This window comes from Pristis pectinata, chromosome 6, assembly GCF_009764475.1.
Source record: "Pristis pectinata isolate sPriPec2 chromosome 6, sPriPec2.1.pri, whole genome shotgun sequence".
Classification (NCBI taxonomy): Eukaryota; Metazoa; Chordata; class Chondrichthyes; order Rhinopristiformes; family Pristidae; genus Pristis; species Pristis pectinata.
In genome coordinates this window covers 41,081,684-41,099,959 of record NC_067410.1, presented here as the reverse complement: position 1 = coordinate 41,099,959, position 18,276 = coordinate 41,081,684, and the positions used below count along the sequence as shown (strand labels likewise).

Genomic DNA, 18,276 nt, shown 5'->3' with positions numbered 1-18,276 from the left:
ATATCTCTATAACCAGCAATTTCTCTTTCACTAATATGGTTTGCTGGTAAAAACTGCAATTGCCACTAATTAGCAATTTTTTTTTGCACTATCCTTTGGAATTAACAGTGGTTTCATGTCTCAAACAGTACTGACAGGATGTGCCATTTGTACATTTAGTATTGTGCATTACAATTATATCCGTAAAGGATTGAAACAATTACTAAAGACTTAAAGTGCTTATTTAAATAAGCACTGAAGGATTTTGCTTAATTGGTCATTTAGGAAACTCAATTTAATAACCTTCAATCAGTACAACTCGTTATTTGCACAGGAAAAATCTTTTAATGCTTTTGTCTGAGCTGCCTGAGTCACAAAAAATTATTAGTATCAATACAGAAATGCATACAAAATACAAGAGGGGCAAAAATCACTCAAGGTTAAATTTCTCACTGAATTGCAAGTATTACTGACCCATAAAATTAATATTGTGCACATTTAAACAGTTCTGCCTTATGCAGAAGCTTAAATGAGAATAGGTAGTAACAAAATATATTTGTCTTTCTATGTCATTGATGAAGAGGGAGTGAACACATTCTTTTGTGGATCTTTTACAGCACCACCGGAATTATCTGCTTGGAATTGAGCAATAGCGATACTCTTCTTCCTTCCTCTTCTTTATCAGCCATTGTCTTATCCCTATTCTACAATACCCACAGTGAAATTAATAACTAATTCAGTGGGAGAATGGAGGCTTTCTTTTATAATCCACTACTGTATACTGTATAGTGCACTGGATATTATTAGACAGAGCAGCTACACATTACATCTATTGGTAGTAAAGTATTTCCTAGGTATTAAAAGTTGTGAAACTCACAATTGATAGCAGGAATATAGTTTAATACTACAGTGCAACTCACTCCTATAATTCAACCTGATGTAACTTGGGTTGGAGCTGAGTTACTTTCAAACTTGTGCACCAAAATTTGATCTGCTTAAGATACTTAGTATCGGAACAACGTGGCAGAGCTGGCATCTTCTCCCACAGCTTTGAAGCTGCCATCAGATTTTGCTACAATGTATTTTCCATTGGGTCCTTTTAGGATTATCTGATCTGAAGTGATCAATTCAATGGTGAAATTGACAGGAGCTTCTCCGGTGACATTGATAAAGCCTTCTTCATCTACTTTCCAGTATTTGTCCAGAGATACTATTTTGAACTGATAAAAACCATCATAAGTTATAGTTATGTTGCTTGCCTCATACATGAGCCTGTTACACACCAAAATCTGCTTCCCCGGCATAACGCCAATGAAACCAAACTCACTCTGAAGTATTAGCTGTGATCGGTTGACAAGTCTGAAGATAAATTCCTCCTGCTTTCCAATTGAATTTGGCCCCACCAAGAGCTGGCCATCATTGTTCACAGTTACATATCTCCCATCTGATGTTTTTAGAGCTGCTTTTTCCCCATTGTACACTATTTGAAACCAGCAGTTAAATTCTAGCTCAGTAGAGACTTCAATGAAGCCTTTAGCACCAACAGCAAGGTAATAGCTTGACATGTGTTGGAAGCACACTTTCTTTTTTGTGGAATGCACCATAATTTGGAAGGTTTCAGCATTATTTGCATCATCAACATTTGAGTAGACATCTGGACCAGCATTGCAGGACACGTACTTCTTATTGGACAAGGACATGATACTGAACTGCCCAGGAGCAGGATCAATGATGAATAGTTCATCTGCAGTTGGATTCAAAGATTTGATTGCTTTAACAGTGTAGTCCTTCACAGATAGGAATTTTCCATGCATGTCTTTCATACAGATCATCCCATTCTTTATCTGTAGATGATATAATGTCCTGTTTGAGATTTCAGGCTCAGTCTTCCCATTGAATGCAATGAAGCTTCCATTTCTTGTCCTTATGGCATATTTTTTCTCTTTGATGTCAAAGTAGAGTGTCATTACGCAATCAGATCCCCAGGGCAAGCACTTATCGCAACACACTCGTCCAGTCTTCTCATTCAGCCGGAGATAATTATCCCTGCTGGGGTTGAACATGTTGATACTGGGATGAATGACCAGGTGTGGCAGCCATTTCTCACTGTCAGAGATAGCCTGGGCAAAGCATGTTATGTTGTCCTGATTTCCTCCTAAATACCGTTTGGAGGGCTCCGACTGAAAGGAAACTCTTCCGTCTGGGTGAAGCATCATGAGGAAGACACAATTTGGAGTGGGAGCCTCCTGATCACAGGTGATCTTGCCATCCTTGTCTGCAGCAATATATCTATTGAAGGAACTCTTAATATGGACCATAGGGGAGTCCTCCCTGGTGAACTCAATGGTCCATATCTGATTCCTCTTCAGTGAAGAACCTGTTGCATTCACTTTGTAGTTGAAGACCTCTCCGGTCAAGTATTTTTGGGCTGAATTAATTAGACCAAAAGGAAGCACTTTAAATGCCATTTCCCACTGCTTCTCACCTTATTCATTAATATATACCTGTATCTGGTCAGTAACTGTTTTTATATGTCCAATGACATCATTGTCCTACTCCCTAGCAATGCTTATGACATAGCACTGAAAGATTCAATGACTTTTAGCAATACCATGTTAGGGGTTGCCTTGAACATTTCCATTCACACCAAGATATGTAATTTTTACTGAAATTTTCATTTTTTTTTGCTTTTTCACAAAAGGGAAATTTCACATGCTATAATTAGCACTGCGATTCAAATATACTCTTTTTCTCCCCCAAGGAGGTTGACTTGCTTAATGCATCCATAAATTTAACTTTAATTGTAATCAATGCCTATTATTCACAGAAAAACTGTAACATTGTGAATGAAGATCTCTTCAAGCAATAAATATTTCCTCAATGCTCCCTGTGACCAAGGCACCCTTAACCTCCTTCAAACACTAAAAATAAATACTAAAAATTGATAAGACAATCGCTACAGAAAAACAGTACTAGCATGGTAGCATCTGAAAGCAACCCTTGACTTTGCAGTATAAACAAAACATGGCACTAAAATCTATAAAAGCAAGTCATAATTAAAACATGGCAAACAGCCATTAATTTTATATCCATGATGGATATCTTTATCCTAATCTTCACAGTAATATCACCTGCATTTTCTCTGGTGCTACAAACTCCAACAGTGTGATGGGCAACAATTTCTGGGAATTGGAATTGGTTTATTATTGTCACATGTACCGAGATACAGTGAAAAACTTGTCTTGCACACAGTTCATACAGATCAATTTATTAGATAGTGCATCGAGGTAGTACAAGGTGAAACAATAACAGAATGCAGAATAAAGACAACAGCTACAGAGAAAGTGCAGTGCAGGTAGAAAATCAGGTGTAGAGTCATAATGAGGTAGATTGTGAGGTCAAGAGTCCATCTTATCATTCTAGGGGACCATTCAATAGTCTTATAACAGCGGGATAGAAGCTGTCCTTGAGCCTGGTGGTACGTACTTTCAGGCTTTTGCATCTTCTGTCTGACGGGAGAGGGGAGAAGAGAGAATGTCCAGGGTGGGTGGAGTCTTTGATTATGTTGGCTGCTTTACTGAGGCAGCAAGAAGTATAGACAGAGTCCATGGAGGGGAGGCTGGTTTCCGTGATGTGCTGTGTCCACAACTCTCTGCAGTTTCTTGCGGTCACGGGCAGACCAGTTGCTATAACAAGCCGTGATACATCAGGATAGGATGCTTTCAATGGTGCATTGATAAAAGTTGGTGAGGGTCAACAGGGACATGCCAAATTTCTTTAGCCTCCTGAAGAAGTAGAGGCACTGGTGAGCTTTCTTGGCTGTGGCATCTACGTGGTTGGACCAAAACAGGCTATTGGTGATGTTCACTCCTAAGAATTTGAAGCTCTCACATGCACCACCCACCTTCCTGAAGTCAATGACCAGCTCTTTTGTTGACATTGACGGAAAGATTGTTGTCACTAAGCTTCCTGTCACCTTCCTGTACTCCGACTCTTCGTTATTTGAGATACGGCACACTACGGTGGTATCACTTGCAAACTTGTAGATGGAGTTATTAGAGCAGAATCTGGCCACGCAGTCATAAGTTTACAGGGAGTAGAGTTGGGGGCTGAGTGCAGCACAGTGTTGAGAATAATCACGGCAGAGGTGTTGCTGCCTATCCTGACTGATTATGGTCTGTTGGTCAGGAAGTCAAGGATCCAGTTGAGTCTGACATCATTGGGGCCAATTTTGGGGCCATCCAAGTTGCTATATTGTGGGTGATGCTGCCTCTTTGAGAGTGCACTCATTGGAGGAATGCAGACAGAAGCCCAGAGGTGGATTTGCTTTCTGCAAAGAAGTAACAGGGCCCAAGGCATGACTGATGCTGATCCCAACAAGCTGCACACATCTGCTGTGTCCTCTGGCAAGCAGCTGCCAGGAAAGGTGGACTGCAATTTCTGCTGTTCCCATAGGCAGGTACAGGAAGAGGTGCAGAAGTGATTAGGAAGGAGGGTGGATGGTTGGAAATGGGTTGTGTTGGGGAGATGAAGGTGCTGAGCAGCAACTGACAGTGGCCTTTGGTATCATTGTGGAACCCAAAGGAAAATTCTTTGAAAATAAATCTTACATTTTTATTGGCATTTTCCAGCGGTCACTGCATTAACATTTTCTTTAATCAGCCTTGTGCATTCAAGGCAACACACTTTTCTACTGGGGGGTGATATTAAGCTCTTTATTTCCATATGCCAAGAAGCTAGCACTTGTTACAAATAAGAGCCCCAGATGCTTCACTTGCTAGCACTAATAAGGACATGTACCACATTCACCTTAACACATATTTAGAGGCCTGCTTCACACCTGAGAAACAGGCACTGCACCATTGCATCTTTAGGTCAGCTTGTTACTCCAGGATTTGAAAATTGCAGCAGCTTAAAGTGCTATCTGTTACCAAAGATTTTCTTGCTGCACCGAAGAAATTTGTAGAAGTAGAAGAAATTTCCAAGAGCAGTCTATTCTGATCCTATTAATTGACTTTCCATGAATTTAACTTAACGAATAGATTTGTTACTTACAATTATTGTGTAAAATACTTGGAAAGGTTAACCTCATGAAATACCTAGTGTCTATTCTACCAGGAAGTACCAGACGAGGAAACAGTCATAGAGTAAAAACTGATACAGCACAGAAACAAGTCCTATAGCCCAACTGCTCCATAAAATACCACATACAATATAACACCATCCTGAATTCCCCTCTCAAGATTCTCATTGAAATGCCTAGTTTTTTGCTGCATCTTATTGATGTTAACTTGACACACTGCCTTCTTTCTCTATACAACATCTCAACGATTTAGGAATAGCTTTTTCCCCTCCACCATGAGATTTCTAAATGGTCCATGAACTCAAACACTACTTCATTATTCCTTTTTGTTTTGCACTATTTATTTTGTAATTTATAGTAATTTTATGTCTTTGCACCATACTGCTGCTGCAAAACAACAAATTTCATGACATACAAGTCAGTGATAAAAACCTGATTCTGATAATTGTTGTGACAGATTGGCGACAAGTGTATGTATTTGTACCTGCATCTTGCTCCCCGCTCTTCCCCATCTTTCACAACAGGGAAGTAATGGAGCTCCAAGGGAAGCTCCTTGCTTCTTTTATGCCAGGCAGCAAACCATTTCATGAAAGCCCTCATGGTATTTTGACTTAAAGAATTCTCCTGTTGCCAGTGGCAACATAGTGATGCTGCTGGTAGAGTTCAATACTGGGTTCAATACCGAGCTCAGGTGCTGTCTGTGTGGAGCTGCATGCTCTCCCTGCAACTCCTATGCAAATCCCTAGGTGCACCAAGTTTCTCCCACATTCCCAAAGATGAGCAGGTTGGAAGGTTAATTGGCCACTGTAAATTGACCCGAATATGTAGGTGAGTAGTAGAATCTGGGGGGATTGATGAGAATGTGGCGAGAATAAAATGGGATAAGTGTAAATGGTTGCTTATTGGTCAGTGTGGTGAAGGACCTGTTCCCATGCTCTATTCCTCTGTGACTCTATGACACAAATCCAATTTGAAAGAGAAGAAATAGCCTCAGAAGAAGGACAGCCATGTCTCTCTGTCACTCATTTTCTCCCAACCAAGCGTCTGATCAGAGAGGCCATCCAGGAATCACCCGAGTGAGAATGAGAGACTAGGTATGGCTGAGAAGAAGTAAGAGTTGGCAACCAGGAAATGCCGTCCCCTAGCTCAAGCGCTGAAAGAACTAGGATTCAAGGATACCACATTGAAAAGAAGATTGCTTGCAGGGAATCAATATTGTAGTCAGGTGTCATATTGAAAATGTGGTAGGGAGGACTGGGATAGCTCTTGGATATAGAGGAATTGGAAATTCCAAAATCCACATCTCCCATGTTGATAGATAGCTTCATTTCACCCAGCAACATGTGGAAATTTAGTCTGATGTGTTGCTGAAAACACATTCATTATTAGTGTTCCTGTATTTTAGAATATATTTCTCACAGCACTAGTGCTGAGACATTCCAAAGTAGTGATGAAGGAAACTGTACCCATAACATGATGTTACAGAGACATAAGTTTGGAAATTACTAGTGTTCAGATTTCTAAAGTTCTCTATCAAGTCCATCCTCAATTATTGTAGCAGAACTACTAATATGGACATTAGCAGAAGCACACTTCAAGTGGCAGAGGTAGTTTGGATAAAAATGTCTCTATGTATAACACTGTTCACAGAAATTTTTTAGGCTAAAGTGATCCTTTACTAAATGACAATCTTCAGTATATTTTGACTTTATCAAATTAGGCTCACTGTATAAATAAAGTAGATATCACAGAGTATATTTTACAAATTCTGACACAGGAAATTTCATTGTGACATACTGTAAGTGCATTTCAATTCAAATGTCAACCTCATCAATTTCAATATGATACTTTGTGCATAGAACATGAGGTGAAAACTTGTCTGAGCACTAGGTACCAACTTTGGCAGCTGGAGTTGGAATAAATATTCAATCAGCTAGCACATTTGAACTTAAACAATCATATAATTATATCCAAAATTTAAAAAGGAAAAAAAGATTTATTACAAGCCACATTAATCAAGCAGCATCTTACCATCCATTAACCTAATATCTTTTGTGTACTATTATAACTGAAGTAGCTACCCAGCGACATCCATTGAGTTATGAATGCAATGCATAATCCTTTACGTAAATCTGTACAGTTACAATGTAATCCTATGACATCATTTTTGTATTCTATCCATACAGAAAACTCCCTTCCCTAATAGGAAGAGCCATGACATTGTAGAGCAGAGACACAACTTTTTGGGTTGTGTTCATGGTTTTAAAGTCAATTAAACTGAATAATTTTCACTCATTCAGCCTACTTACAAATTGCTTTCTCATGCTTAATTTACATGTTACAACAGTGGCACAGGTATAAGATTGAAAAAGCCAATTGGAGCTTTCCAAAGCATTGTACAACATGTTAATGCAATAGGAATTCATTATCAGAATTTCCCACACATTGAGCTTCTGCTGTCAGCTCTGTGGGTGCGCACCAAGCAGGAGCACAGGTGACTTCCCACAATGAGGAAGTGAAGATCTGAGATATTTTGCAGGTACTACTCAAAGTAGTGTCCCTCTCAAAGGATAATCACCTTCAGTGACGAGTGGCTGGCACCATTGTACGTGTGATTGAAGAGATGAAAACTGAATGATTTTTAGGAAGAAGTGTTTGACTTAAGGGAGATAAGAGGCAAGAGCTGCAGACTGATTATAGTATTCTTCTCTTCCTTGTCATCTTACCGTGAACTGCTTTACTTGTTATCAGACCAGGTTATAAAATGTTCATGATATTCCTATTGGAAGATAGACACAAGCTTTACGTTTCAGAAACTAACTATCTTCAAATGGAGAAAAACAAATAAAAGCAGCAAGAAGAACTACCAAGCCCGTCTGCTCCTGGTCTTTCCAATACATTAACATTAAGAACCAATCCTAACAAAAACCAGTGAAATCAATCTTGGGGTGATAAAGATGGTAGTGGCAGTGGCTGGGTGGGGTATTGGATGGTGTTTATTTAAAGAATGGTGGGTTCATGTGATGATGCACATATCATGACTGGGCCAAAGAAGCTACGAGTTGTCATACAAGAAAGAAGGTATTGGTAGATGGAACGTCAGGAAGTCACAGTCCTCAGTTCAGGAAGTTCAGAAACTCAATATAATGTTTTTTCTTTCAGAAGGCTTGTTTGCTGAGCATGAAGTATTTCTGCATGAACTGCCAATGGTCTGCAGTAAAATGTAGCAATATGGAGGGTCATTTGGTTGAGGAGCCTAGTCTTACTCTGGGAAAGGATTTTTCTTCCCTACCCACCTGTGTTGGTTTTAGAGTGCATCTTCACAGATCCCAAATCTCCAGGTGCTCATTTTTCTTTTAGCAATTCCTTGCTCCGTTTTGCATAGAATAAGAATTGAATTGGCCATAGTATGGAGAGCCCATCCATGAAAAATATATTTTACTGGATATGAATGAGTGAACTCTGAAAGCGAATCTGGAATGATCATATAATGTGTTAAGTTTTGCTGTGAATAGCAAATGAATAGCATCTGCTGTTCTGTGCACTTGCCATAGACATTCAGTGGGATTTTCCATGGCAAATTGGTGTAAGCTGCTCATCCAAATGGTTCACTGCCATCTGCAAGCCATCTGGACCCATAAGAACAGGCCAAGTAACAGTGCAGCTCCTTTTCGGGTAAGATTAAAGTATTGTTAATGAGCTGCTCAAATTTAACCAAGAAATGTCAATGAGAATAACCAATGAAGATAAAAAATAAAGGAAAGGAAAATAGGATTAAGATTAAAAAAAAGTAGCAGTATTTTTTAAGAAATTCTCAAACAATAATTAAAACCTAAAGGAATGAAATTATAAAATTATAATTTTAACACAATTATAAAAAAGTAATTTTCAGTATCACAAAGCTTGTTTCACAGAAATTAAGGTTTACAATGTTGAAGGCTTCTTAGATTGGAATGTGTGGCTGATTTAGACTGTACAGTTATCAGAATGTATACCTGGTGTCTTTAAGTGCATTTAATAGGGAGCCGACCAGTGAGATGCTTGTCTTGAACAGCTGAGAGAAGAGTGTTGCATCTCACACAACAAAATAAGCTTGCTGGAAGTTGCTGTCTGATTTATGTAAAAATACCAGCAAACACCTTCAGCCTCCTTATTTTACAGCAAAAGGTGGTCTGTTGTAATTTTGATTCTCAGCAGAACAAAATGATTTATGACTGTCCTGGAATACTTCATTTCCCTGGTAAATAATGATCATGCTGGAACTAGTAATTTTTGTTTGAACTGTTGGCCCTCATAAAATTGCCTTTCACATACTAGTAGATCAACCACCATTCACGCTTTACAACAGCTCATCTTATTCCAAATGGTTCTTGAAAGGTAACTGGGAACTGTTCTGGTGGAGGTAATGGAAATGCTAATTTTTATTTTGTCCTAAAGAAAACTCACTGCTGGGCACAGCATTGCTATTTTCAAATTACACTGCATTTAAGCCTGCATCTAATGAAATCTGCAGTATTGCATTGAATCAAGCTTGCTTCATTAACTTAAACTGCTTGTGTAAAATTACTCAATTTAAAGAAACAACCATTAAACCAAAAGAAAACAGTAACTTTAAAGATTACTTAATGTTTGTTGTGTTATAAGTAGCAGATAAGTAGCATTTATATTGCACCTAAAATCCCAGAAGATGCTTTGTAGGAGAGATGCAAAGCTGAGGAGAAATTTGAAGGATGAGATTTTAAATCAGATGCATGCCAGGCCTAGAAACAGTGCAGTTCGGTGAGCATGTGCTTGGCATGTGACTGAATAGTTCATTCGGGCCAACTCGCTTGCACACGGTCACCTGAAGAAAATAAATGTTCTGATTTGATATGTACATTCTATGTATATTTCCTCATTTTCGATTCATAAGTTTCAAAACACTAGAGCAATTTGGTTTATCTTTGGCTTGGTGCTTTATATTTAATTGCTTTTCCTACTGAGTTCATAATTTAAATAAATCGGCAATGGCTAACATAATGGCAGTCATTACATGGTGTGACAGAGGATATTTTAAAAAACACGTTGCACTCCTTGGATCAGTAGATTGTTAATTTATGATAAAAAGTCATTTCTATTTACTATGAACTGGATACAAATGCTTTAATTATATAGTTGTTGCAGAGAAAAATTGAAAATGACTATCTGCTCATGTATCTGTGTTGGTGCTGTTGCTCTAACATGAAAATTTCCCTCAAGCAATTCTTGTTGTCATTTTGGTTGCAGAATTATATTGAGAAAATTAACTTTTATCCTGAGTTCAAGACCTTATAGTGACAACATTTTTCATTCTAGGTACGTGAAGCCTACCTTTTAATGCCGAGCATTATCTTGAAATAGACCAATTAACCAGATTCCAGTTTCCTTTTTATTTGTGAGAAGATTTGTTTTACAAAAGCTCAAAGGAGTGACAAAATAATTGTTTTACACCCTATTATCTACCTTTTTCTGTCTTTCTTTAGGTTTTTGAATATCCTTTTAATGTTGAGTACCAATGAGTGATGACATCATTGGCTGAGTGGCACCTGGCTCAGAGGAGTTGCTGCAGCCGAAGGAATGATGAAGCGGACATCAGAAGGTGCATTCACCGACTCGAAGGTGCTTCAGTGATCTTGCACCAATCACGTGCAAGTTAAGTCAACAGCCGTGCACAGCTTGGATCAGTGGGGTAAATTTTCTAAATGCTTATACCATCAGCAGGGCACCATGTGCAATGAAAAACTTACTGCAAACATTTAGGCACTTTGCACATAATTTTCTCTCTGTTGCAAATAATTAATGAGCCTGAGATGTTCTAGTAATCCATCTGCATCATGCCCGTGCTTCATGTCACTTTCCCAGTGATTTCATCGTAAAATACATTTGCCAATGACCACACCAATTCAATGACACTGACCTTTTAACTTGGAAACACAGAGTAGAAGTATTATAATTTCCTTCTGATGATAACAGTGCAACCTGGCACCAAGGATTACTCAAAAGGGAATTATTTTAAAGTTGCTACTGATGAAAAAGACACAGGTATATTTTCCATGAAGAAACTCAAGCCAGGTAAACATATGTGATAGGGTGCATGACCTGTGTAGAATATTGGTGGGCCACTGCCTTAACAATGGCAATTAGAAATTGCCATCAAAGCCCAAATCCTGAAAAATGAATCAATTAAGAAAGCTGATTATACCTTTGGGATGTGGGAGGAAACCAGAGCCCATGGAGAAAACCCATGTGGTAAAAGGGTGAAGACAGACAGAACTGGAGGTCAGGATTGAACCCGAGATGCTGGAGCTGTGAGGCAGCAGCTTTATTAGCTGTGCTACTGTGTTACTTGAAAATCAAAGAATGGTAGGTGCTGGAAATCTGAAAACAGAGAATGCCAGAAATACTCAGCAGATCAGGCAGCATCTTTGGAGGGAGAAACTAAGTTAATGTATCCGTTTGATGACCTATCATTAATAATTTTTCATCAAAATTTCCAAAGGCATAGTGGTCTTCAAACTTCTCTGTCCATGGGATATTGACAACCTCCAATGGAATCCCTTACCCAACTTTTGAAAGACACCATAGTCTGCTCAAGAATACTATTAATTACAGACGAACATTTGATTTAGCAAGCAGCACCAGAAATATCATTACAGAATAATAATAAGAACTGATGACAAGCGTAAATCTTCTGAGCTCAGACTTACTGACTCCATTCACAGACCTCACAATGCACAGAGTCCAGTGTAAAAACCTGCTTCATAAGGCAGTACTTAGGAATAATACAGGATGTTTTGATGTATAATTAATGCAAGAGGATGGGAAAATCAATCACCTGGAATATAAAGCCTCTAGCCCAGTAAGCCTATTTGGAATGAATTTGTAAACATTACTTCTTGCCTGTTTTCAGGAGGAACTATATGCAGGCACCTTGAGAAAACTTATTTTTTTAAATGTTTTCATTTTTTGGGGGATTTAGGTGGTGCTGGGAAAGCCAGCATTTTGTTGCCCATTCCTAACTGCCCCTGAGAAGGTGGTGATAAGCTAATATTCTACATAGTCACACACCCTATCACCCCAAATTATATCATGCTGCAGTTCCTTTCTAGCAAATATGCTTGTCATAGAGTGATACAGCACAGAAAAAGGCCCTTTGGCCCAATGGGTCCATGCTGACCAAATGCCATTCCAAACTAATCCCATTTGCCTGCTTATGTATCTCCCTTCAGTAGGAATGCTTCATGTATTAAAAACAGCTAAATAATTCAGTCAATATGCAGTACTTTGAGAGTGGAAACTTTGCTTTACATTGCTCTACATTGGGTTATGTAGATCTTAAAGTTAAATACTTCAGGATTTCCTAAATACTACCATTCATTTCTCAAAAACAGATGAGACCCCCAAATTATTGATACAAAATGTCACTAATTTTAAATGTCCTCATTACTTTCACCATAGTGGGCAATGTGATCATTTCCTAGCTTTATCTCAATGTGTATGATACCAGGAAAACTGTATTAATTCCTATCTCTATTTTGTTGATGTCATGCTTTTATTTATATAACAGGTCAATCAGTAATTTATTCTCTATGTTAAAACAAGTTAATGGGCTGGACTGTCTAACTCAAAACTGCCTGAACTTACCGTCATCTCAGGTTAGAGGGTGGATGATTGGTGCAGTACCTCAGCAAGCTCAATTACCTGCTCAAAGGCAAAATGAGTCCACTGAGGGCTGCTCACACATCACTGGGAGGTGGAATCTCCTGACCTTTGCAAGAGCTGGCAGCCTTATCTTCCAGTGATCCAGGATCTGATCTGTTAAGACTTTGGAGCACATCTACATGACTGACTGGCAGGAGGCTTCTGGCTGAGCAAGACCTCAGGAAGCAGTGAGGCCTCTGGCTCACTGGGGGGGGGGGGGGGGGGGGGGGGGGGGGGGGGTGCAGGAGGCAGGGGTGTGGTTTGTGGTTGGTGGCAGGGGACTGCCTTTAATGTGAAATAGGGGGCTTACATCCCAGGAGACACAAGAGACTGAAGATGTTGGAATCTGGAGCAACAAACAAAATGCTGGAGGAACTCAGCAGGCCAGACGCACTGAGTTCCTTCAACATCTTGTTTGTTGTTTACATCCCAGAGTACTAAAGGAACTGGCCCTGGAAAAGGAGGGTACCTTGGGTTACATTTAAATTCTTCAGACTCTAGAGCAGTACCTGCAGAGTGAAGGAGTGCAAAGGTAACTCTGCCATTTAAGATTTGAGTCAGGAAAAATAGGGAACTACAGACCAGTTTACCTCACGTCAGTACCAGAGAAAATGTCAGAGTCTATTATAGAACATGTAGCAAGCTAGATAACACTGGGAAAGAATTAAACAAGATTTGACAATGTCAACATGAATTTATGAAAGGGAAATCATGATTAAGAAATTTATTGAAGCATTTTGAGGATGTAAATGGTACAAGATAGAATCAATGGATGTAGTGTATTTAGACTTGCAGAAAGTTTTCAATAACATCTCAAAGAGGAGGTTAATATGAAGACTAATGCACGTGGGATTGGTGTAATATACTGGCAGGGATTGAGAAGTGGTTGACAGGAATCAGTGAGTAGGAATAAACAGATCTTTTTCGTTTTATTAGGGTGACTATTAGGGTGACCATTCGTGACTATTAGGGTGTGGCAGAGGTCAGTGCCAGGGCTCCAGTTATTCACAATATACATCAATGATTTGGATGAGGGAATTAAATGTAACATTTCTAGACTTGCAGTCAATACAAAGCTGGAGTTCAGTAGCTTTGTTGATGATTGCTTAGGATGAACATTGCAGAATCATCTTCTTCTTATGCAGTTCCTTGGGATCGAGGTTGACTTGCTTCTTTCCAGATTTGAGAGATCTGATAAGGCAAATAAGGCCAATGTGGGAACAGCAGACTCTTCCACAGAAGAAGCAGGTGGTGCCCAGTGGGATGTGAAGGTGGGTAGCTTATGGGTTGGTCTACTCCTTCTGTCACCTCCATAGGGCTTCTGTGTGTTCCAATGCATCGCCTCAAGGTTCTCAATACCATCCCAAAAGTTCGTCCTCCACTATAGTCATGGGTAAGAGATTTCCAGGAATTAGTGGGCATATGGGATTTCTTCACAAACACTTTGAACAGATCCTTGAACCTTTTCCTCTGTTCACTCGATAATCTCTTTCCATGATAGACCTTGTAACAGAGTCCATTTTGGGAATTTGGTGCTGACTGAGTGTAACTCAGCTCTCAAATCTGGGAATGTTAGTTAGAACATAGAACAATACAGCACATGAACAGGCCCTTCAGCCCACCGTGTCTGCACCAACCACGATGCCAATCCAAACTAATCTCATCCGCCTGCAAAAGGTCCATAACCCTCTATTCCCTGTCTGTTCACATGTTAGCTAAATGCTTCTTAAGTATTGCCATTGTATTTTCTTCTACCAATTCCTCTGGTAGGGCCTCCCAGGCACCTGCCACTCTCAGTGTAAAAAAGCTGGTTTCGTAATTCTCCTTTAAACTTTCCCACTTTTACCTTAAACCTATGCCCTCTAAGTATTTGACATTTCCTCCTGGGAAGAAGAGAGTGACTATCTACCTATCTATGCCTTTCATAATCTGATATACTTATATCACCCTTAATATACTTAATATATTTTTATATTTTATTTTTATATTTTATATTAATAATAATATAATATACTTGATATACTTAAGTCACCCTTCAGCCTCCTACGCTCCAGCAAAAGCAGTGCTTTTGTCCAGTCTTTTTTGCCGGTTCTCTTGTCTTCCCTGTGAATTTGGAGACTATTGCAGATACAGCTTTTATGTTATTTTCCCCAATGTCTTTAGATGTCTGCTACTAGTAGTCCATGTCTAAGAAACATAAGAGAGGGACAGGGATCATTGTTGCCTGGTAGACCATGAGGTTTATGCAAGGTCCAAGGTCTCAAAGACCATTTTTCTCAATTGACCAAAGGCTGTGCTGGTGCAATTGAAGGTGGTGGTAATCCAGTACAAGTTGTGAATGGTTGAAGGATATCAACTGGGAGGAACTGGCTCCTTAATTTTGATCTATTTTCCCAGGCATGAAACATTTTATCCTCTCAAGGTATATAAATTTTAATCAGTATCATTTACAGAGACATAAAGAACTAAAAATCACTTTGGCTTTTGCTTAGCTGATATGAGCACCATGTTAATATAGGTATGAAAACTGGCCAGGAATATTAACAATAGCAAGGAACCAAGTTTTTAAACTTCAGAGGAGGGGAGGTAAAGAGTTTTAAAGTCAAAAGGAAGTTTAGTGTTGATTAAATAAAGGAAAGAAAATCATTGCCAACAGTTTGTTGATAATGTGTAAATGAAGGGGGCAATTTTTCTCAGGGTTTCTTTCTCTCCATTGTCATAAATTTGGTGGAAATTTAGCGAGACCTTGTTAATGACTGGAAATGGACTTTCTGGTGGTCAAAGGGGGGATTGATTAGCGATTTGTACTTCCTTCAAGTTAGTGTATTGCATTTGGTGCTCAAAATGTTACCTCTATATTGCAGAGATCAAATGCGGTTTGAGTGACTGCTTTGCAGAACATCTCCATTCAGTCCACAAATGTGACCCTGAGCTTCCTGGTGCCTCTCAGTTTAATTCTTCATTCTACCACATCTCCATCTTTGGCTTCCTGCACTCTACCAAAGCTCAAACTAAACCTGAGGAACAGCACCTCATCCTAAAACTTAGCACATTACAACCTTCAGGATTCAACACTGACTTCAACAATTTCAGATAACCAGACATTTTAGTCTTTTAACTCATAATTCCAGCATTCAGGTCTTTTTTCCATTTTCCTGTATTTCACATGCATTGCTCCCACCCATTTATACCTCCTCCAAATACCTTTGCCACCTTTTCCAGCCAGAGCCAGAACCACCTCTGTAATTTAATCTCCCCTGGTTTTCGCTTTCATTCTTCCTGCCCCCTCCCCTCATTTCATTTCTAACTTTTCCAAACTCTGATCAGAGACCTTTGCACTAAAATGCTTCTCTTTCACTGATGCTGACTGACCTGCTGAATATTTCCAGTTCTTTTTGTTCTTATTTCAGATTTCCAGTATCTGCAATATTTTGCTTTCAAAATTCAATGGCACTATTTTTTCTAAACAGAAGATTATAATCAGTCAGATTACAGTAAATTAAAACTCCAAGGCCCTACATAAGCAAACTGCTTAGAAAGTTTCTCGATGCAAATCTAAAGCATTCTAACCACTCTTAATGAGGTGAGAAAACCCCCCACTGTCCATTGATTACCCAAGACAGGGATTTGAAGCCAAACTGTACAGCATGGGACTCTCAAATATAATTAGAAGACTAGCAATGCTAGATGTCTGTTGAATCAAGCATATGAATCAGTCATGTGACAGCATTTAATTCATCTATATCTCATTTGAGGTGCATAATGCCATAAAAAAAGAAGCAAGTAGCAGGCAATAATCTGATCTCATTTATTGTTATGGCTGGAGAAGGAGAACCATGAGAGGCACATGTCTTATTAGATAACACATTGGGGAACTTTCTCAGAAATCTCTGGGGTGGTATGGTGATCACATGCATTCTCAGATTATTTATCTCCAGTGTGAAATGTGCTCTTCCTATTAGCTGTTGCGCTGATTAAAAAAAAGATCATGGGTTGGGAGTACTATCACAAACTAGTCCTAAGAACAAGTAGTTGCATATGCTGTCTGCTTGTACAATCTCCAGTTGGAAAAATTCAAACTATTTTTGTACTGACGACATGAAAGCAGGACAACAAAAATGCTTTTCTACTTTATCATTAAATGCTGGCATGAAGAACCCCTGATCAGATATACTTTTGGTTGATCCAGAGTAAATTTCCCCATACTCTGCCCGATCAAAATGCCTACGCTTGTTAAACTAGAACTCTAGCAAAAGATGTCACAGACCTAGCAGTATGGAACTCTTGTCACATGAAGTAGTCAAGATTTAATGATATGCAAGACTTTTGCTCCAATGGAAAAATATCTGTGTCTACCACTAATATTGGGTGATATTTTATGAAGGTTTCGTGGGGCAGAACATTTGCTTATCCATTGGAGTAACTTGTGGTGTAAAACCTGTGGAAAATGGGGTAAAATCAGCTAGAATAGAAGTAGAGTGCAGCCTTTTGAAAGGCAGATCTGACTGCTAATTGTAGCAACAGAATGGAGAGGCTACAATTGGTCACTTGATTCACTTACCTGACCATCAAGTGGCTTGATTATGGGCTTTATAATTGTTGTGAATTAAACTAAGCAAATAGCACAGAAAATCTAACAATTACAGTCTGAGCTGCAAGGCCTTCAATCCAGGATACATGCCAGGAGTCACTCATGCCACACACAGGGAGATGCCACTGGCATTGACTGCCAAATGCCCTACCAAGAGAAAAATAGGACAAAGGTGCATAAAGTTCATTGGCCTGGTCTGGAAAGATAAGGTAGCATACTAGCCACTCTCCTTTTTCCTCCTTTGTCATTTTGGATCTCCTGTGAAGTAACAACTGTATAACCAACTCTCACATTGCACTTTGGCTGGATTGGAAGTTTGTTGTTAACTATGGATCCTACACTGTAGTTTTCCATCTCTCCTACCAGTAATTATTTGCAAAGGTGTCCAACAATCCTGCCTCCATCTTATCAGGTTGATACCACAATCTCTTCCAACATCTCTCTCCTAATAGGTGGAACACCGTCTTCTTTCCACAACCTGACTTAGCTTTAATACTGCAGAAAATGTGGTAGCGGAAGGACACTCTTTGGGATATTCCTACACTCAAATGTCTCCTGTCCACTAAATAAAAGACCACTAAACTCTTGTCACAGGGGATGGAAAGGGTCAGTTATGGTTGGAGACTCTACTAGCCTTCTCACAGGAGAAGGACACATGTAAAGCCTCAAGGTTCTTCCTTCATAATACCATGGCAATTTAATGTGGTGGGAAACCTCAACTTCATACCATCAAGCTCCACAGATGCAACCAGGAGCAAGTTGCCATTAGAGAAATTCCTTTGGCTCCAGAAATGCCTTGTAAAAGTACAATACTTACAAAAGACTGGCTGATTGAAAGGCATGTAGCCACTTAGGAAAAACACACTTTATTAGGTTAGTTTGCATTAAACTTTTAAGTTTTTAG

The 18,276-nt window shown here is 39.2% G+C and overlaps 1 protein-coding gene across 1 annotated transcript; it reads right to left on the bottom strand.

The window, feature by feature from the left end:
• Positions 1-983: 983 nt before the first annotated feature.
• LOC127572143 (fascin-like) lies at positions 984-2,447 on the bottom strand. Its single transcript, XM_052019096.1, has one exon. It carries the CDS (start codon positions 2,445-2,447, stop codon positions 984-986), a length of 1,464 nt encoding a protein of 487 aa, XP_051875056.1.
• Positions 2,448-18,276: the final 15,829 nt, after the last annotated feature.

Excerpts from the sequence above, each read along its gene's own strand:
- LOC127572143 (XM_052019096.1), bottom strand. The coding sequence starts at position 2,447 with ATGGCATTTAAAGTGCTTCCTTTTGGTCTAATTAATTCAGCCCAAAAA.